Here is a 22,358-nt window from a genome sequence, read left to right as displayed (position 1 = left end):
AGGAACTATGGACGGAGGTCCGTAACATTGTTCAGGAGGCAGCAACTCAATCCTTCCCAAAGAAAAAGACATGCAAGAAAGCCAAGTGGCTGTCTGATGAGGTTTACAAGTAGCTGAAGAAAGAAGGGAAGCGAAAAGCAAGGGAGAAAGGGGAAGATATATCCAACTGAATGCAGAGTTCCAGAGAATAGCAAGGAGAGACAAGAAGGCCTTCTTAAATGAACAATGCAAAGAAATCAAGGAAAACAACAGAATGGGAAAGACTAGAGATCTCTTCAAGAAAATTGGAGATCTCAAGGGAACGTTTTGTGCAAAGATGGGCATGATAAAGGACAAAGAAGGCAGGGACCTAACAGAAGCAGATGAGATTAAGAAGAGGTGGCAAGAATACACAGAAGAACTATACAGGAAAGATCGGAATGTCCCTGATAGCCATGATAGTGCGGTCACTGAACTTGAGCCGGACATCCTTGAGAGTGAAGTGAAGTGGGCCTTAGGAAGCATTAGTAACAACAAAGCTAGCGGAGATGACAGTATTCCAGCTGAGCTATTTAAAATCCTAAAAGATGATGCTGTTAAAGTGCTGCATTCAATATGCCAACAAATTTGGAACACTCAACAGTGGCCACAAGACTGGAAAAGGTCAGTTTACATTCCAATTCCAAAGAAGGGCAGTGCCAAAGAGTGTTCAAACTACCGCACAATTGTGCTCATTTCACATGCCAGCAAGGTGATGCTCAAAATCCTACAAGCTAGGCTTCAGCAGTATGCGAACCGAGAACTACCGGAAGTACAAGCTGGGTTTCGAAGAGGCAGAGGAACAAGAGATCAAATTGCCAACATTCGCTGCATCATGGAGAAAGCAAGAGAATTCCAGAAAAACGTGTATTTCTGCTTCATTGACTACGCTAAAACCTTTGATTGTGTGGATCACAACAAACTGTGGCAAATTCTTAAAGTGATGGGAATACCAGACCACCTTACCTGTCTCCTGAGAAACCTGTACTAGGGTCAAGAAGCAACAGTAAGAACCAGAAATGGAACAACCGAGTTGTTCAAAATTGGGAAAGGAGTACGACAAGGCTGCATATTGTCACCCTGCTTATTTAACTTATATGCAGAGTACATCATGAGAAACGCCGGGTTGGATGAATCACAGGTTGGAATTAAGATTGCTGGGAGAATTATCAACAACCTCCGATATGCAGACGATACCACCCTAATGGCAGAAAGCGAAGAGGATCTAAAGAGCCTCTTGTTGAGGGTGAAAGAGGAGAGTGCAAAAGCTGGTTTGAAACTCAACATTAAAAAAACTAAGATCATGGCATCTGGCCCCATCACTTCCTGGCATATGGAAGGGGAGGAAATGGAAGCAGTGACAGATTGTATTTTCTTGGGCTCCAAGATCACCGCAGACGGTGACTGTAGCCATGAAATTAAAAGACGCTTGCTCCTTGGGAGGAAAGCTATGGCCAACCTAGACAGCATAGTAAGAAGCAGAGACATCACCTTGCCGACAAAGGTCCGTCTCATCAAAGCTATGGTTTTCCCAGTAGTAATGTATGGCTGTGAGAGGTGGACTATAAGGAAGGCTGAGCGCCGAAGAATTGATGCTTTCGAACTGTGGTGCTGGAGAAGACTCTTACGAGTCCCCTGGACTGCAAGGAGGTCAAATCAGTCCATCCTAAAGGAAATCAACCCTGAGTGCTCATTGGAAGGACAGATACTGAAGATGAAGCTCAAATATTTTGGCCACCTAATGCAAAGAGAAAACTCTCTGGAAAAGACCCTGATGCTGGGAAAGACTGAAGGCAAAAGGAGAAGGGGGCAGCAGAGGATGAGATGGCTAGATAGCATCACCGATGCAATGAATATGAACTTGAGCACGCTCCGGGAGAGAGCGCAGGACAGGAAGGCCTGGCGTGCTATGGTCCATGGGGTCACGAAGAGTCGGACACGACTGAACGACTGAACAACAACAACAATATGAGGATGGGAGTTGGTGTTCGTTATGATTTGGGTTATCACTGTGTAAAGGTGCAGATACTCACAATTCAAGATCTTCATGGAATGGTGGTAGACCAATTAAAATGGCCCCATCTTGGACTTTATGGATTCAGTTCGCGTCTAGTGGATTTATTCATTGATTTCAGTTGGTGGTGTGGTAGATGTCTTGCATAAAAGTTTGATCTTTGTGATTGATGTGGTATACTTCCAGGCATCTCTTCTTTCCACTTTGTTCTATCATGTCTTCATTTATGTGCTTGTGCTGTCATCTGGTATATAGCACAAGGTGGCATAGTAGATGCTGCAGCACCATAAAAACGCTGTCCCACTTACTAGCCCTTAGTTAGTCAGGGAAGTGGAAGCCCCTGAAAAGCTCTTCTCCTTTCCTGTGATTACACCTAATATGCACACATGTGTCTGGTACAAATCTCACGCTCAGAGAGGACAGAAGTGTTTGGATAAACATCTGTACTAGCCCTTAAAATGGTTTTATTCTCTAGTTTGTCGGCTCTTGAAATGGCATATGTCCTGGAAGCTTATAAGAATATAAGATTAGCACTTTAAAGACCTTCTGAAGCTCTAATGGATAGTTGTCTTTAAGAAAATGTCTGATTTTGTGCATAATATCTTTGGGTGCTTCCAGATGAAGGTCTCCTTGAGGTAGCAACCAAAAAGCCTTGTCTGGAAGCACCCTTGATGGCAAAAAGAAGCTAAGATACCTTGCATCATAGCTTTTCACCCACCTTGTTCTTTTTCCAGTCAGTTGTGCTTTATTGCTGGCAAACAATATAATAATATATGTACATTTACTACTTTTAAACAGAAGCATTTGCTTATCTTCCTCCAGTCCCAACATATTTTTTTCGGCAGATTAATCTTTAAACATATTTTCTTAAACCATATAAAAGATGATCGTAAAATATTAGAAAGCTGCTTGTGGCATAGTGCTGAAGAATAGGCGAACTTCGTAAGTGAATAAAATAAAGGTTCCTTAAGTATATATAGTGTGCCTGCCTGCTCTCTAAAGGTTTTCAGATGTATGGATTTTAAAGGTGAAGTAAATGTAAGTCCTGTAGTTCAGCTGTAGTTCTCTCTAAACATTAGTCGGATATGTTTTCTCTTCCAGGGTCCGGTTTTAACATTAACAGTCATAGTACTTGGAATCCCACCTAGACAAGGATTTGAAGACACCTGAGGCATTTCTATCTCTGAAGCTAAGCAGGTTTGGGCCTGGCCAGCCTCTGGGTGGGGAACCATCAAAGAACTCCATGTGTGCTTGGAAAAAGGGGTGGGATATTGCAGATGCATATTACTGATAAAGAATTATGAAGAGCAATTCTAGTCCAACACCTTTTTCTGTGGAAAGAAATATTGTTGCCAATCACAAATGCCTTCATTAGACCATAGAAATTAGTTACAACCAACAAATGTCCCAGTTAATCCTGGTTGTAAGCACCATTGTGTCTGGAAGTATAACAAGGATGTACTTAGGCCCATCATTCTATTGTGTTCCCAGAGACAGGCTTTTTGGATGAAATTTATTTTTTTGTGCTGGCTGGGTAAGGAAGTACGGGGAAGAATGCGGATTGTATGGTCCTACACCATGATGCTTTAAGTGCACTGTAAGGTTAATTTTGAAATTTTACTACCTGGAGCCTTGGTTCAGGGGTCTTTAAATTATATACTGTAGTGAATTTATTTCATAATACAGCAATGAAACTTGAATGTCTTCAACTTATATGAGCCTTTTCCAGTTGTATCTAAGAGAAGCAAAAATCAACAGCTTGGCTGGCAGTGTAAATTCTTGTTGGCTATAGTCTCTTAGTAATAAATCCTTGTTTGTTTGAAGAGGATACTCCCTGTACTGTATTATGCAAACTGAACTTTGTGTGTGGGTAGGGGTGAGATGAGAGAGAAATTTATCACTGGTTGTGTTTTTCCCTTTCCTTTTTTTAGAAGGTTATACCATGAAGTCTCAGAGCCACTTCACACATTATGCTTTAAAGATATAGTGGATGAGAACTGATACTTTGAGGGAGTGCTCTTGGCTCTTTTTAATATAAATTGTCCATTGCTTGATATCTTTCCAGTGATAGCTGTTGTTCCTTGAAAGTGTACATATTTAATTAACTGTAAGAAATTAGTATAATATAGAGACTTGAGCCAAGATCCAAAGGAGCTGTGCATCTAGTTCTTTCAATCCCAGGAGGCCTTTGGATTTGTTTTCTGGAACAGCAGTCCCCATGGCACATTGCAAACCATTTTTGAAATTGAGTGAACAGCTTGATATGGCATCTTAGTCTGCTGATCATATGAAAAAACTAAAACCCTCCAGGTTTACAACAGCTTTTTGGATCTGATGGGGCAAAGAAGTGGCTTGCAAAGGGCAAGGCACCCTCCTGCTGGGCATATCAAAGGCAATGTTTGTGGCTTTTGATGCTTTTACTACTTGATGTTGGTGCGTTCCTTCTTCTGCTGACTTCGTGCTGCTCTGAGGATGCATTTATGCTTTTCTGCTTATGAGATGTGTTAAGGCACTTCAACAGTGTCAGAGATCACAAAGACAAAGCAACAGAGCTTTCTGTTGAGTGGAATGGACAGAAATGCCGAGTATACTGTGGATGGTGCTGAGAGTCTACAAATTGAGCTCATGGCAACTCTGTTGTCTCCACCTGAGGCTGAAAGTCTGTTTACATTGATTAAAATATCCTGGTCATACTATATTATATCAATAATATTGTGTGTTATGTTTATAAGATCGTAAGTATCTATTTTTTAAAGAAATTAAGACTTGGAATTCAGAATAGATTTGTCCTTAAAATGGACTCATTTGGCCCCTTAGGTACTAAGATACTACAATTACAGGTTATTGTTACAATGCCCCCCCATGACTCCCACCAGCCCTCACATACATACTCCCTCCTCTTCCCACTCACTCTGCCTCCCACTCACTCTAGCACTCACCTGGCAGCTCCCCTATGTTGCTCACTGCCCTTCAGCTAACTGTGGCTGCAATCCTAAACACACTGCCAATTCAACACAGAGGGACTCACTTCTGAGTAGACAGGCATAGGATTGCATTGAGTGAGGCCTTCAAAGTCCCTGTGCTGGTTGCTGACCCTTTTTCCCAAGTTCTGGGACAGAGAGGGGTTTTACTGTGATCCAACAGGAAATCGATCACTTCCCTGCTTGGTTGGAGCAAAGGCTCCTCAGAGTCTGGGAAGAGGCTTCAGCAACTACATGGGGCCTTTGAAGATTCCACAGGAAGGCAGCCTGCAGTAACTGGAGTGCTTGCCCTTTTCTGGCCTGACATAAGGCCAGCCTGAAAACTGGGAATGAAATAAACACTGCAACTTTAGTATGCTGCTTCTTACACTAGTCTAAAAAAAAACAAAACGTTTTTGGAATTATTTAAACATTTTCGTGTATTTTTGCTAATTTTACCAGACTGTTAGGGAAATTAAAACATACACACATCAAGAAACAGGAAATTGGAGAAGGATTTTTTTTAAAAAAAATCCATTCCAGAGGGAGCCAAAAGAAAAAATACAAAATCAAATAAAAACATCAAAATCAACATGGTGCCCATGGGCACCTTTCTTGATGCCCTCCAAGGTGCCTTACTCCTCCCACTTATTTTTTTTAATGAATACATTTTCTTACTGGCAGCTGGGATTGCTGTGAAATAGATTTCTGTTGGTGCTGAAAACTGTGGGTTCAAAGGAATTGTTTAGTGTGCCGGGACTCAGACCCTGCCTCTGCCTTGTACTCAGTCTGTTGGGCAGGTTACTTGTCCTTTGCCATACCTTCCCTGGCAGCCATTTTGTGGTGGTGTCCAAGATTGTTTCTCAAATTGCCACATGTGCCCCTGCCCCAAATAGGTTGTCTACACCTCCTATAAAAGTTGGAATTATGCTAATTCCATGTGGCAAAACATTAAACCTGCTCTGTTGTTGAGATTAAGTGCAGAGCTACCTAGAGGAACTAACAGTTTGGCACTTCTTACCATATGATGGCAGTAGGATTTTATAGTAGTGCAGCTGAAAAGCACATACACATTTATATGTTGAGGTATCAGATTTGGAAAAAAACTGCAGATGCAAGTAAAAATAGCCCTCAGTGCGCCATTGCATTGTTAATGATTCACTGATAACTATTGTTGCAGCATACATAGACTAGTGGCTTACAATTCTGACTTGGCTAAAAGGCATTGTTCCCGAGACTTCTGGTAATAGCTGCAATTCCAGTTCTACCCATAAGAAATTATTTGTTTCTAATGTAAAAAAGTTCTGGGCTGTTTTGTAAAGTATTCAGAGAGAGACATTAACTTTCATAGGAATGGACTCTGCAATTCAATGACCCTTGCTGTGTGATTTATTTCAAAGTATGTACAATTGCCAGTTAAAGTGCACTCCTCTTATAGTAGATGCTTTTATGTGGCTGACTTACACAGACATAAATGAATAACCATTTGCTTCTCAGGTAAGTGATGGAAGAGGCACTTCATTGCATTTCGTCTACATGAAAATAATTTCTATGCAGGAAACCTGTGTACACAAGCACGTATGATGTGCAGAGTTCTTATGTTGCCAGACATTCAAAGATTCAGAAGTGATCATGCGTGTTGGCTTCCTATCATCTTCACATAAGAAGAATATTGTGTGTGAAGCACTCCAGACATGATTAATTAAGCCATTGGTGTTGGACAAAATGCATTTATACTCATGGGTCCTGTGTAAGAGAGACTGGATTGGATCCAAGATCTGTCTTCTGTGAGGAGAAGGGCTCCATTCGTGGAAGGTCCCTCGGGTCGATTTTTGGTAATTCCCTCACACCACAGCTCACTCTGTTCAGCAGGGTCTCCTGAGTCTCTCTGTGTAGCCATTTCAGTGGCCTGGGGGGTCTGTCGTGGGAAGGAGAGGGCAGGAATGTCCTCTTCAGCCAGCGCAGTCAATCCAGAATAAATCTGGATCCAACCCATGATCTTATGTCAGCCTTTCCCAACCTGGTTCCCTCCAGATGTTTTGGACTTCAACTCCCATTAACTCCAGCCAGCATGGCTAATGGTCAGGAATCCTGGGAGTTGTAGTCCAAAACATTTGGAGGGCACCAGGTTGGGGAAGGCTGATCTATGTAGTCCTGCTCTGTGGTGGCATTTTCCTATCTTGATACTTTCCTAGATTCCCAACTAGTTACCATTAGAAGAAACTGTTAACATAGTTCTATTCTTTCCTTTTGCCAGGCTTAGGTGAAGGCATTACAGAATGGCTGGCAGGTCTATAAAATCATGAACTTCAAAACTGGTTTGGAGTTTGATAGGGCTGCTGACAAGTCAGGCTTGGGTATTACCTATTAGGCTTTTAACATAAGAATGTAAGCAGAGCACAATGGCCAACCAGCTGCCTTTGGGGAGCCCACAAGTAAGACACAAGTGCAATAGCAACCCTCCCCAGTTTGTGTTCCTCAGCAACTGGTATACAGAGGCATATTTTAAAATTCATATGCTGATTTTCTCCAAAAAATGCTCTTGAGCTACAATATTCAGAAAATAGAACAAGAGCAACAATACATTTGATGTTGTTGTTCAGTCGTTCAGTCGTGTCCGACTCTTCGTGACCCCATGGACCATAGCACGCCAGGCCTTCCTGTCCTGCGCTCTCTCCCGGAGCGTGCTCAAGTTCATATTCATTGCATCCGTGATGCTATCTAGCCATCTCATCCTCTGCCGTCCCCTTCTCCTTTTGCCTTCAGTCTTTCCCAGCATCAGGGTCTTTTCCAGAGAGTTTTCTCATTAGGTGGCCAAAATATTGGAGTTTCAGCTTCAGTATCTGTCCTTCCAATGAGCAGTCAGGGTTGATTTCCTTTAGGATGGACTGATTTGACCTCCTTGCAGTCCAGGGGACTCGTAAGAGTCTTCTCCAGCACCACAGTTCGAAAGCATCAATTCTTCGGCGCTCAGCCTTCCTTATAGTCCAGCTCTCACAGCCATACATTACTACTGGGAAAACCATAGCTTTGATTAGACGGACCTTTGTCGGCAAGGTGATGTCTCTGCTTCTTACTATGCTGTCTAGGTTGGCCATAGCTTTCCTCCCAAGGAGCAAGCGTCTTTTAATTTCATGGCTACAGTCACCGTCTGCAGTGATCTTGGAGCCCAAGAAAGTAAAATCTGTCACTGCTTCCATTTCTTCCCCTTCTATATGCCAGGAAGTGATGGGGCCAGATGCCATGATCTTAGTTTTTTTAATGTTGAGTTTCAAACCAGCTTTTGCACTCTCCTCTTTCACCCTCAACAAGAGGCTCTTTAGATCCTCTTTGCTTTCTGCCATTAGGGTGGTATCGTCTGCATATCTGAGGTTGTTGATAATTCTCCCAGCAATCTTAATTCCGACCTCTGATTCATCCAACCCGGCATTTCTCATGATGTACTCTGCATATAAGTTAAATAAGCAGGGTGACAATATGCAGCCTTGTCGTACTCCTTTCCCAATTTTGAACCAATCGGTTGTTCCATGTCTGGTTCTTACTGTTGCTTCTTGACCCTCGTACAGGTTTCTCAGGAGACAGGTAAGGTGGTCTGGTACTCCCATCACTTTCAGAATTTGCCACAGTTTCTTGTGATCCACAAAATCAAAGGCTTTAGCGTAGTCAATGAAGCAGAAATAGACGTTTTTCTGGAATTCTCTTGCTTTCTCCATGATGCAGCGAATGTTGGCGATTTGATCTCTAGTTCCTCTGCCTCTTCTAAACCCAGCTTGTACTTCCGGTAGTTCTCGGTTCGCATACTGCTGAAGCCTAGCTTGTAGGATTTTGAGCATCACCTTGCTGGCATGTGAAATGAGCGCAATGGTGCGGTAGTTTGAACACTCTTTGGCGTTGCCCTTCTTTGGAATTGGAATGTAAACTGACCTTTTCCAGTCTTGTGGCCACTGTTGAGTGTTCCAGATTTGTTGGCATATTGAATGCAGCACTTTAACAGCATCATCTTTTAGGATTTTAAATAGCTCGGCTGGAATACTGTCATCTCCGCTAGCTTTATTGTTACTAATGCTTCCTAAGGCCCACTTGACTTCACTCTCTAGGATGTCCGGCTCAAGTTCAGTGACCGCACTATCATGGCTATCAGGGACATTCAGATCTTTCCTGTATAGTTCTTCTGTGTATTCTTGCCACCTCTTCTTAATCTCATCTGCTTCTGTTAGGTCCCTGCCTTCTTTGTCCTTTATCATGCCCATCTTTGCACAAAACGTTCCCTTGAGATCTCCAATTTTCTTGAAGAGATCTCTAGTCTTTCCCATTCTGTTGTTTTCCTTGATTTCTTTGTATTGTTCACTTAAGAAGGCCTTCTTGTCTCTCCTTGCTATTCTCTGGAACTCTGCATTCAGTTGGGTATATCTTCCCCTTTCTCCCTTGCTTTTCGCTTCCCTTCTTTCGTGAGCTACTTGTAAAGCCTCATCAGACAGCCACTTTGCTTTCTTGCATTTCTTTTTCTTTGGGATGGATTTCGTTGCTGCCTCCTGAACAATGTTACGGACCTCCGTCCATAGTTCCTCAGGCACTCTGTCTATCAGGTCTAATCCCTGAAATCTATTCCTCACCTCCACTGTATATTCATCAGGGATATGATTTAGGTCATACCTGAACGGTTTAGTGGTTTTCCCGACGTTCTTCAATTTAAGCCGAAATTTTGCAAGAAGCAGCTCATGATCTGAGCCACAGTCAGCTCCAGGTCTTGTTTTGACTGACTGTATGGAGCTTCTCCATCTTTGGCTGCAAAGGACATAATCAATCTGATTTCGATATTGACCATCTGGTGACGTCCATGTGTAGAGTCGCCTCTTGTGCTGTTGGAAAAGAGTGTTTGCGATGATCAGCATGTTCTCTTGGCAAAACTCTATTAGCTTTTGTCCTGCTTCATTTTGTACACCAAGGCCATGCCTGCCTGTTATCCCGGTGATTTCTTGACTTCCTACTTTAGCATTCCAATCCCCTATGATGAAGAGGACGTCTTTTTTTGGTGTTAGTTCTAGAAGGTGTTTTAGGTCTTCATAGAACCGATCAACCTCAGCTTCTTCGGCCTCAGTGGTTGGGGCATAGACTTGAATTACTGTGATGTTGAATGGTTTGCCTTGGATTCGTACTGACATCATTCTATCATTTTTAAGATTGTACCCCAGTACTGCTTTTCCCACCCTTTTGTTGTCTATGAGTGCTACTCCATTTCTTCTAAGGGATTCTTGCCCACAATAGTAGATATGATGGTCACCTCAATTAAATTCGCCCATTCCTGTCCATTTTAGTTCGCTGATTCCCAAGATGTCGATGTTCAATCTTGCCATCTCATGTTTGACCACCTCCAGCTTACCTTGATTCATTGATCTGACATTCCAGGTTCCTAAACAATAGTGTTCTTTACAGCATCGGATTTTCTTTTCACCACCAGACACATCCACAGCTGAGTGTCCTTTCGGGTTTGGCCCAGCCACTTCACTCTTTCTGGCGCTACTTGGAAATACCCTCTGCTCTTCCCCAGTAGCATATTGGACACCTTCCGACCTGAGGGGCTCATCTTCCGGCGTCATATCTTTTAGCCTTGTGATACGTTCCATGGGATTTTCTTGGCAAGAATACTGGAGTGGGTTGCCATTTCCTTCTCCAGTGGACCACATTTTGTCAGAACTCTCTGCCATGACCTGTCCGTCTTGGGTGGCCCTGCACGGCATAGCTTATGGCTTCACTGAGTTAAGCAAGCCCCTTCGCCACAACAAGGCAGTGATCCATGAAGGGGATACAATACATATTGAAACATAATATCAGCATTTCAGTAGCTCCTTCACGCGCTACTCGCATGAAGAGGCTCCATGTGATTAAAGGGGCAAAGGACCAAGCTGCTTGCCCTGCCCCAATGCTTTATGGTGTCCCCTACTTCCACATGTTGAGTGTGGATATCCATAGCAGGGAATCCTTCTTGTGGATGTCAGGGGCAGGACTAGGGAACTGTTGCAAATTGGCCCAGCTGCCTCATTAATTGCATGAAGCCCCTTCACACGAATAATGTATGGAGGGGGAATAATATGTATGCAGACCTTGTAATTCCAGTGTCTACAAAACATCAAATACTAGCCCTGTCCTGAATTTCTAGCCTTATATTAAAGTCTCCCTTTAGTTCTTTCCTCCTAGAGATTTTCTCTTCTTTTGGTAATCTGCTGATTTTGTGGCTTGGTGTATGAAAGTCCTTCACAAATGGACTGAAGTGGTTCAGCTTGCCTTTCACCAGTGAGATGATACATTAAAGTAGGGGTGGAGAACCTGAGGCCCTCCAGGTGTTGGTCTCCAATTCCTGTCAGCCTCAGGCAGCATGGCTAATGGTCAAGGGTGGTGGGAGTTGTAGTTAAACAATACGTGGAGGGCCACAGGTTTCCCACCCCTGTATTATAGAAATGGCACTACTAAGCAACTAGCTCTAGCCTATTGTGATCAGTCCTGTGATCAGTGATCCAAGATCTTGGCAACTAATGTGCACCAATACTGAGTTGTGTATCATGGTGCTGCTTGTTTTGAGATAAAGTACCCTGTAACCCTTCTACAGCTTCCACTTCTTCTCTTGTGAGCTATTCTTATGGTTAGGAAAACCCTTCCAAAACCTTAATCTAAATTTGTCTTGCTGTAGTTTAAACCCATTGCTTGCCAATGGAAAAAAGAAAGGGGGTTTAGCCTTCCTATGCGTATATATTTTAATAAGTAGGAATTTTGTCAATTTTTGTGTTTCCTACAACCATCAAAGCCATATGGATGTGTATTTAGATATATGGACTGCTTTTATTAATGTATATATTTGAAATGGAAGTGTTATATCCCCCCCTTTGTGGGGTTTTTTCTTTCTCTTTTTTCCTATATCAAGGTATATTTTAATGAGTACTGTATATTAATATGTTTTATGATACAATTTTCCCCTTCTTTGTTTTATGTTTTGTTTTGTTCTTGTTGATGTGTTGCAAATAAATTATATATTTTAAAAAACACACACAAGCCATTTCTTAACCTGCTTCTTCTCCCCACTACCCCAAACTGAAATATATTTAGTCCCTTCAGCCTAGTCCAGAGGTCAGCAAATGCAGGTGCCAAATCACCTGTGTTGACCATATCTTTGATTCTGGTTACCACCTGTCCCTGATTCATCACAAAGTGAGAGACTCCTGTTCTTCACACCACACAGAGAACATGAAGATGATAGAGATATCTCACCTCATGCTGAATGAGGGAGAGAAAGAAAGCTACCTATTCTTGTGTCCCCTGTGTGGAGCAAGGGTCGCAGCCTTGTATTTGACTTTGTGTGGGGTTTTGGAGGCAATTGGAAGCAGTAAGAAGTCTAAGTGCTTCCAATTGCCTCTGAAGCTCAGTGAAAATCAGAGATTTTTGGTCAGGGTCAGCCAAAAATTGTAGATCCCTGACCTAGTCCTTATTCTTCTGGTTCTTTTCTGATTAATGTGCATTCTGTTTGAACTGTGGAGTCCAGAATTGCACACAGTGCTCCCAAATAGGTGAAATATCCAAAAATATGACTGGGATTGTGTGCTGTGTGCCTCCCAAAATGTAGGGTACATAATATCAGAAGTACCGTTGCTTAGCTAGTGATTTTAACTATGTTAGGTATTTATGCATGATTGTTCTTCAGTGGAATAGTTGGTCCTACTTGTAGTACTTCCTTTTGGTTCTTTCTGTCCAGTTTGACATCTTGAATTTTTAGCTCACCCTGTAACAAAGTTTGCAAGTACTCCTCAGTTTAGTATTGCCCAAGTATTCTGTCTAAGTTCTTATCCAAGTAATCCAAGTATACTGAGTAGTGGTGGACATTACAGTGAACTCTCTGAAATATTTGTGAATACTTCTGGATAAAAAATGTTTCTTCTTGGCCAGCCCATATTGCTTATTCCTCTAGAGTAAGGAGGGCACGCTGGTATTTTAGCACTCACAGAACATACCTAGGTCAGCAGTGGCCATTCCAACTGGCAGGGTATGTTGATGAATAAATATGAATATAGATCAGAAGCTGGAGCTGTACTGGAAAGTGCTGATTTTAAATTGCTTAAAGTCCTGCTATGTTGAATGTTGACCTGCAGAATTATGCTTAGTATGTTACTCTTACTTATATCTTTTGTAGAGCTGGTGAGGCTGATTAAGTTGATGGCCTTTGCTGGTACGTTCTGCTATCACACCATGACGACTAGAATATCAGAAGTTGGGGAACTATCCTTGGAGCCTTTGGTCACTTGCAAACTGTGCCTAACTGAATATTCACTGGATAAGATGACTGCTCTCCAAGATTGCAGCTGCATCTTTTGTACTTCGGTAAGTGTTGACAGAAACATAACTAATGTTAAGGAAGAGAGTAGGCCAAAATTGTCAAAGAATTCCATAATAATAATAATCACAAATATATTACTAATTTAGAATAAGGAGAATGAAACTTTCATTTTTATATGCTAAAGCATAATTCTAATATAATTTTATGCATGCATCATCATGTTCTGAAGAAATGTCAAAAGCTAAATATTTTCTTGGGGCCATTCGAGGACATAATAAATGTGCAGTTGGTACTCATCTAGTTTAATACTAGCTAGCTTAATACTGTCTTACTCTTACTGACCATTGGTCTCTAATGTGTCTGGAAGAGGTCTGTCCCAGCATGCTGCTGAGATCTTTTCAACTGCATATGCCAGGGATAGAATTTAGGACTTCTGCACACAGAGCATATGCTCAACTACTGATCTATGGATCCTCTCCTTTAGAATTCAGCTCTTTCATCAAGATAGTGCTTCTTTGGGGGATGGGGGCTAATGCATTTTCAGCACTCAAAGCTATATTTTGTCACAAGTGAAAAAGATTTCTCACTGTTCGCGCATCCATTGTAATTCATGTGGAACGTATTTGCACAAATATTGTGGGCTCCTGTTAGGCGTTGCTTCTGACATTAGTGACAAGTGACACATAAATCATAATGTAGATTTACTGTGTCAGATGAAAGGATCAGATATACATGAAGGCTCTATTCAGATTACTTCAATTTCCTAGATAGGCATAGGTTTGCCATCTAAGGTACACAAGACAGTGTTTGTTTTACTGAGTAAATATTAGGGTACTAACCTTTAACTTTGTGAATGAGAAATAGGCTAAGTATATGGTTCATCAGTATTTGTGCATTAAGAAAACAAAATAGATATCAGTAGTTCTCAATCTCTCTTGTTCATGGTACTGATAATCCAGCATGGTGCAGTGCCAAAGTCCAGTCTGTCCATGCTAACACTGTGTATGCTCGGTGGCAGACAGTATACTTCTTCCTACATGGCCAGCAACTGCAAAGTACCTGCTTGCAAGCTTAGTGTAGCAGCTGTACCTGCATGAAATGTGACCAGAGAGAGCCCATATAGTAGGACCAGTGTTACTATGTTCTCCTACTATTGCTTGTCACTGTTGTACTAGCAGGGATGGGGTGGTAATCCTGTTTTACTCTGTCTGTGGCTACATTTAACCATTTTTCAATGCAGCATCTGGCACTATATGATAAAGTTATGACTACTGTATAGGTTTTCTGTCTTCATCCTTGCTCTGGGGAAACTAGCCTGTCATTAGGGATGCCGAGTTTTATTTGAATTTTGTTTCTGGGGCTCCTTCCCTCACAACACCTTGACACACATACCATCGGGCTTGTGTAGTATAATTAGGCAGTGAAGATTGAAGGCTACAGTCTTTGGAGCAGGGAGGAACATGTGAAGGCAGCAACTAGAATAAGGACACTGTTCCACATGAGTCATCCTCATATCAAATCTTAGAGATCATGTTCTTGCAGTAGGGAAAGCTAGCAAGAAAAATTACCCTTCTGAAACGTAGTGCAGCTTACAGCTTATTACTGTCACGTTGAAACAAATTTGCAGGTGCTTGTGATCAGTAGTGCAGAAAATGGCAGGCTGGCCTCATGTGACATGTAACTGACTCCCCACTAAAATCTTAGTGAAAACAAGGGCCTCAGTCTTGGTAGTTGGTGGCTGGGCATCATGAGAGGAAGCAGAGAGCAGGTACTCCCTCCTTACCATCACCTGCAGTGGCAGCTCCCTTACCAGAGGTTGATGGGAATCAGTCTACCGACCTGTGCTGAGCAATTAGAAGATGAAGCTTAAAAATCCTTTGTTACAGATATCTGAAGAATCCTTTATAAGAGACGGTACTCTTCAGATACATGGTTTTTGTGTAATTTTTAGCATAATATTTGTGTATAGAATTTTCCAGTACACTAAGCAAGAGGTTGAATCCAAACTTAAGTCATACCTAGACTGGCGTGCATGGCACCCTAGAAGCATTGGGCACCATGCAATTCCTGTTGCACCAGCAAATTCTATTGGTGTTGTGCTAGAATTTGCAGTGTAATTTATGTGAGTGCTAGTGCTGAATTGGATACTGCCCAATGAAATCAAAGAGGCTTAAGTTAGTCATCCAGCAAAGAGCTGGATGAGCCTGAACTCGTCTGATCTCGGAAGCAAAGCAAGGTCAGCCCTGGTTAGTACTTGGGTGGGAGACCACCTGGGATTCAGGCTTCCTGCATTGAGCAGGGGGTTGGACTCGATGGTCTTGTAGGCCCCTTCCAACCCTATAATTCTGTGATTCTATGACTAAATTAAGTGCCCTTTATTTCAATGGTATACTCCAGGGATGCAGAACCTCTGACCTGTGGACCAGAACTGGCCTTCATGGCACCCTAATCCAGCTCATAAAGCCTCCTGTGGTTCTTCCAGGGGATGAGACTTCGCTTCCAAGCCCTGTCCCCTTGAGGAATCCCCTCTGGAGGGCATCCCCGCTGTTATCTGCAATCTGAGATAACAGTGAGGGTTCTCCTATGTGCCGGTGCAGCAGCAGGGGAATTTTTGCTGTTACCTCCAATCTCAGCTCAGAGATAAGAGCGGGGATGCAGGCCAGCAGTACTTGTCCCATGCTCTAAAGAGTAGCTGCTCCTCCGGCATGAGGTGCATAGCTTTGCACAGCATCTGATGTCCAGGGACTTGGCTAGTGCTGGAAAGAATGGCCACTCCCCCTGTTGCTGGCCAAACCCCTTTCTCTTTGCTGAAGGAGGCATGGATCTCCATGCCTCTCGCAGGATGAAGAGAATTGGGTCTGGGATGTATAGTTGATAGTCTACAAAACTGGGTATCATATTGCACAAAATGTTTCCGGTTTTATATGACCTCTGACAACTTTCATTTGGTGGGTGAACTTGTTTTTGTGTATTTTTAATTTCAAATGCAAGTATGACTTTACTTTTCTTGTTCATGGTAATATGAGAAGTCCAACCAAGAAAAAGCCTATGTTAACACTGTACGGTGTCTTGGAACTTTCCTACATAAAATTGAGAAGAGGGTTTGGGGCATTAGCCTCAGCAACCCTGAACGTTCTTCCAGGTCTAATTCTACAAACCAGGCTTATCACTTCAGTAGACAAATATATCTTTTGGCATACTTCAGTCTTGAGGAAAATGTTTTTATCTTTAAGAAGAAATTACTAATATTTGGAGCATACATTTTGAGGGAATGATAATAATGTTGAAAGGAGGTGTAGGAGTATGTGATAGGCCAGCCTTCCCCAACCTGATGCCCTCCAGATGTTTTGGACTACAGTGCCCATCACTCCCAGCTATCATGGACAATCATGAGGATAATGGGAGACGTAGTCCAAAACATCCAGAGGGCACCAGGTTTGGGAAGGCTGTGATAGGCGCTATAAGATTTTGTGTGAAAAACCTTAACAAGAGGGCACATTTACAGGGAATATTAATTACTTAAGACTTTTGGAGGTGGGTGTGGGGATGGGTGTTTCTGTCTTAAAAACAAAGCAAACTAAAAGGTTTCAACCTGTACACAGCCCTCAATATAATGGCTAAGAATCTTCTTCCTTCTTCAAACCAAGATTCTCACTAGGTTGAATTTTGTACATAATAGGTATATTCTAAAGTTGTGCAGTGCAATTGTGGAAGCATGGAATACATACAGGCCTGCCTGTAACCTCCGGTTGAATAGCCTTTTTGACTTAATTAATAAATTGTAATAGAAAAGTCACATGGAACAACCGATTGGTTCAACACTGGGAAAGGAGTACGACAAGGCTGTATATTGTTGCCCTGCTTATTTAACTTATATGCAGAGTACATCATGAGAAACACCGGGTTGGATGAATCACAGGTCGGAATTAAGATTGCTGGGAGAATTATCAACAACCTCAGATATGCAGACGATACCACCCTAATGGCAGAAAGCGAAAAGGATCTAAAGAGCCTCTTGTGAAAGTGAAGAGTGCAAAAGCTGGTTTGAAACTCAACATTAAAAAAACTAAGATCATGGCATCTGGCCCCATCACTTCCTGGCATATAGAAGGGGAAGAAATGGAAGCAGTGACAGATTTTATTTTCTTGGGCTCCAAGATCACCGCAGATGGTGACTGTAGCCATGAAATTAAAAGACACTTGCTCCTTGGGAGGAAAGCTATGGCACACCTAGACAGCATAGTAAGAAGCAGAGACATCACCTTGCCGACAAAGGTTCGTATAATCAAAGCTATGGTTTTCCCAGTAGTAATGTATGGCTGTGAGAGCTGGACTATAAGGAAGGCTGAGCACCGAAGAACTGATGCTTTCAAACTGTGGTGCTGGAGAAGACTCTTACGAGTCCCTTGGACTGCAAGGAGGTCAGATCAGTCAATCCTAAAGGAAATCAACCCTGAGTGCTCATTGGAAGGACAGATCCTGAAGCTGAAGCTCAAATATTCTGGCCACCTAATGCGAAGAGAAAACTCCCTGGAAAAGACCCTGATGCTGGGAAAGACTGAAGGCAAAAGGAGAAGGGGGCAGCAGAGGATGAGATGGCTAGATAGCATCACTGATGCAATGAATATGAACTTGAGCACACTTCGGGAGAGAGTGGAGGACAGGAAGGCCAGGTGTGCTATGGTCCATGGGGTCACGAAGAGTTGGACACGACTTAACGATTGAACAACAATAGAAAAGTCACAGATGGTACAAATGCTAGAATGGGTGTTTGAATTGTGTCAGTCCCACAACTTCTTTGTATGGCTAGCTTGGTAGACTTTCTTGTAGCTCAGAATTCTGTACTATTTTCTGAGCCAAGTTCCATACAATTTTTTGGTGTAGGTGTAGTGATTCCCAGACCCTATAACCCGGGGGCAGGGTCTGAGGCACAGGCTGCAGCTGCCTTGCTGAAACCAAACAAGTTTAGCTCATGTTAGTGCCTTGATGGGAGACTGCCTGGGAACCCCATGTATGCTGGTTTGAGTTCTATGTGGGATGAAAAGTGGGATAAAAATGTGCTAAATAATAACTTGTTTCCTGCCATCTTTGCATTTGACCTTGGAGAACTGTTGGCACTAAGACTAAACTTCAGAAGTTGTTTATTGCATAGGATCCTAAGCTCTGTGAACGAGGATAATGTTGAAATACTAGACTGGCTGGACTTTTTGTATTTTGGAGTTCATCTCTGCATTCTGACTGGAGTTTATTACTGCTATTATGATATTATTAGCCTTTGGCATGCATGTATGGTCCATGTGTATAACTGCACACACAGAGACCATGTTTCCTTTTTCATACTATTGGGGTACCTCCCTTCCCCTCTTTTTGGGGTACCTCCCTTCCCCTCATTTGGGGGTTGGGAGGAGCTAAGTCTGTCATGCCAAAGATGTACTCTGCTGTTGGTCTGGGAGGACAATTTCAAAATTAGTCTAAATGAAACTCATAATTTTGTGATGTGTCTAAAATGGGAAAATGCAGGACAAGATAGCAGTTGTGGTTATTAGTGCTTGAAGTCCCCTCCAGCTCCTCACCCCCCCCCCCCGCTTCCTTGAAGGATGGTTTGCCTGAACAAATTGTAGTCTTGCTCTGTTTCATTTACTTGACAGAAATCTGGGCCCTTCCCAGACCAACTACCTGCTGATTTTGTGTGTGTGTGTGTGTGTGTGTGTGTGTGTCTGAGTGACAGACAGACGCCTGAGAGCAGATACCATTCTGTATACAGGTGCAGTCAACACGTTGGTTCTACCATAGTGATTGCCTGTACCCTGTTGCATGTCTGTGGAGGGGCCACTGTTTTCAAGAGCCACACATTGGCTCCTAGAAGCTCTTTCTTCAGGTAATGTGGATGTAAGGAATTATGCAAGGCAACATTATACTATGGCATGTTTTAGTGTAATCCTTTGTGTTAAAACATTATCCGTGATGTAAAGATTGAAAGTAACATTTGTCATTTTCTCCTCTCTAACTAGGGCCATCAACCCTTTTTTCCCCTTCTCAGTAAGAAGGGAAAATTGGTCCTACCCACAGGAAGTTAAAACACAACCATAACTGCCCTATATCCTGTGTTCAGTGCCATGCCATTCTTTATCTATTTTCTTTCTGTTTCTGTTTTGTGTGTGTATTTTGAGGGCTGTTTCAGGAAGCCTATTTACCACTTCCTCTCTTTATTTAACTGGTATGCTTTTGCAGAAGCAAAACTGCTGCAGCAACATGTGGTTTCAGTTGCTGACTCCTCCCTTTCTCCTTTGCCACATCCTTGAGATTTATGCAGAGATGAAGATAATGTGAAACAAAGGGCCGATGGGATTTATTTTTGCATGCTAATTGCTTGCGTACCTCTCAGTATAATGGTGATTTCCCAGATGTGGGACCTACTCTAAAACTTCATATTGCTACATTTTTTGCTTTGCTTTATTCAAGTTTGTTGATCACTTTGAATTAAATCCATTCTCCAAAAGAGCTTGTATTCTCTTCTCATTTAATATCAGCACATTTTAAGAAGTGCACTTCTATTCTTTTATCATTAAAGAATGCATTCAATAGTACTGGCCCCAAGTGAGAATCAGGTAGAATTCCACTTTAAACCACTACAGGCACTGGTTATATCTTTGCAATAAAGGATTAAGCTCCATTACCTTCCCATGCCTCATATAGGAAGCAGCTGCGTGCATAAGAGAGACATTTCTGGTTTCAGAATGCACATACCATGATAAGGACAAGACAATTGGCGTAGGTGAGTCTGTTATCTGTGGACAGGTATTTGCCATTTCCATCCTCCATTGGGTCACTGGTTGTCAGCAAAAGTATTGATGTCTAGCTTCTCCCTACCATACCAAGCAATAGTGCTTTGGAATACTTGTAAGGAGTTTTGCTAAGAATGGCATTTAAAGAGCAGACAATGTCCTAGATCAGGGGTGCAGAAACTCAGCCTGAGGGCCAAACCCCATTTTGGAGAATGTCTCTGGGGCCACATTCCAGTGGTGGGTAGGGCTGAAGGCAAAAGGGGTGGGGCCAAAAGAACAAAAAATATCAGCATATTGTAGCTTAAAGCTCTTACTGCCAGTAACTAAGCCTTAGCAGAGGCATTTCAGCCATTTAGACTCAGGCGGGTGGGGGGAATGCACACACATAGGGAAACTACCAAATAATCAGTGATGGGGGAAAGGGGGCAAAGCTTTCTGGGGAACCCCTGGAAGGCCATCTTTGATCCCTGGGCCTGAGGTCCTGTATCTCTGAACTAGACCATATATGATTATGCCTTAGAGCAGAGGTGGGCAACTTCTGGGGGTTGGGGGGGTAGTTTGGACATGTGTTTGGTCTTTATTGCCCTGCAAAGTTGTGAGGAGAACTTGGCCACGCATCAGGTGCTGACTTGAGGTAAAATGGTTACCTGTATTCTTTTCATGCAACATGTGCCAGGAAAGGAGCAGTAAGAGAGAGACTCCTTTTTCTTCCTCTCACCAGCACAGTGCTACAGCTTTCTGCCTCAGCTCTTTCCACCTGCATAACTAAGTAGTTTCCCTCCTCTCTCTTTTATAATAATATCAATGGGTATTTTCAGGAGTTACAAATGAAACATTGTGCTCATAACTTTTCAGGTGACATCTATTTTGATTCTTCATAATTACAGATGAAGTAGATCTGCAGACAGTAGGAAAATTGGTGCCACAAGTGAACTTGGTACGGTGAGATGTATGGAACGATGAAATGTACCAGTGGTTTTCTGTGGTTATTTTCAACAGTTAGTCTAGCTTTGTAGCATGTAATTCTCCATTTGAAAAAAGAAGTTTGCATCATCTGTTGGAGAGGGAGTTAATGGAAATCTAATCACTGACATACAAGCATATGTTTGCCTCCATTTGTGTTCCATAAAACAAAATAAATTAATTATTACTATACATCTAAAGTTAGACATTGCTGCAATAAATATCATTCTTCCATAAAAATGGCATTCTAGCCAAAGTCAGTAAATTACACTTGAGGATGTGTACGTGTTTTCCTTTGGTGCCAGTAGAAGTTTTTTCCTTCTTTTAGCCCCTGTGTGTGTGTGTGTGTGCGTGCGCGCATGCGCATGCGCACATGTGTGGAGGGGGTTGAATTTAGAGAGGAAAAGCAACTGAGTGGGAAGGGTTAAACCTCTATCCATGCATGGTGGTCCCAATCCAGATCTGGCCCCTTACACTTGGAGGTAAAAAAAGGAAGTGAGTATCAGCTGCATGCTACATATTTAACATAGCATGTAGTTTAGCCCTCAGTAAAAGACTGACAGCACCATCCTATGCATGTTGACTCAAAAATAAGTCCCAGGTAAATGGGTATAGGATTGCAGCCTAAGAGAGAGTTAGGAGCTGTAAGTTAAAGGCATCTGGGAATGCAGGGGTGCTTCTCTCTGGAGAGCTGATGTGGGAGCAATAGACTTGTCAGAGTGTTAAGCTGTGCCTCTACCTATGCTCAAACTCAAATAATATTACAGAGTCTTGAGCCATCTCTCCTTCTAAAGGGAACCAAACCTGAGTAAGCACTGCCCTGGAACATTTGCCACTTGGGAAAGTGAAGAGCATGTAGCAATACATTGAAAACTATATCTCAAATGTGTTTATGCGGAAGCAAATCTCATTTTGTATATTCTACAAAGCATGCTTGAGATTTCAGTCTATGCTTTATTTTATAAAAGTTGTTTGTGGACTTTAGAATTCAAATATCTTGAAGCTGATCTGCTGTCATAGTGAACTTAGACAGGCAAAAGCAGCCTCTCTAACATCAGAGCAGCTAAGCAAATGACAGCCAGTAGGTTCAAGACATCTCTGTCTAGGGTTAATGTGACATCAGAACAGATCAGCTTTGGAAGAGGTAGTGCAGGCGGAAAGATCAGACAGAGGCTGAAGGGGTGAATGAAAATATAGCCTCTCCATAAAGACAAACCATGGGTGCTGTCAGACCAAACTTTTGTCTCACCATCACCCTGCCTTATTCACTTAATTTTACATGGGGTCCAGATGACATT

General features: G+C 42.4%; 1 protein-coding gene across 12 annotated transcripts in view; it reads left to right on the top strand.

Annotated features, from left to right (window-relative positions):
* The window catches only part of RNF144B (ring finger protein 144B), a 129,071-nt gene that overhangs the window by 65,413 nt on the left and 41,300 nt on the right, over positions 1-22,358 (top strand). For 11 of the 12 annotated variants that reach the window (XM_084850171.1, XM_084850172.1, XM_084850176.1 and 8 more), the window contains one exon: positions 13,169-13,356. In XM_084850171.1, coding sequence (XP_084706297.1) covers positions 13,192-13,356 — 165 coding nt within the window. In that variant the 5' untranslated portion in view covers positions 13,169-13,191. Of the gene's footprint in view, positions 1-3,133; positions 3,230-13,168; positions 13,357-22,358 lie in introns of all 12 variants that reach the window. The other variant, XM_084850174.1, reaches the window with a different exon arrangement.

The sequence above is a fragment of the Heloderma suspectum genome, chromosome 4 (genome assembly GCF_057233095.1).
Source record: "Heloderma suspectum isolate Gila_16-S chromosome 4, 16-S_ref, whole genome shotgun sequence".
NCBI classification, from domain to species: domain Eukaryota; kingdom Metazoa; phylum Chordata; class Lepidosauria; order Squamata; family Helodermatidae; genus Heloderma; species Heloderma suspectum.
Note: the sequence above shows the minus strand (reverse complement) of the source record. Positions and strands in the feature narration are given on the sequence as shown.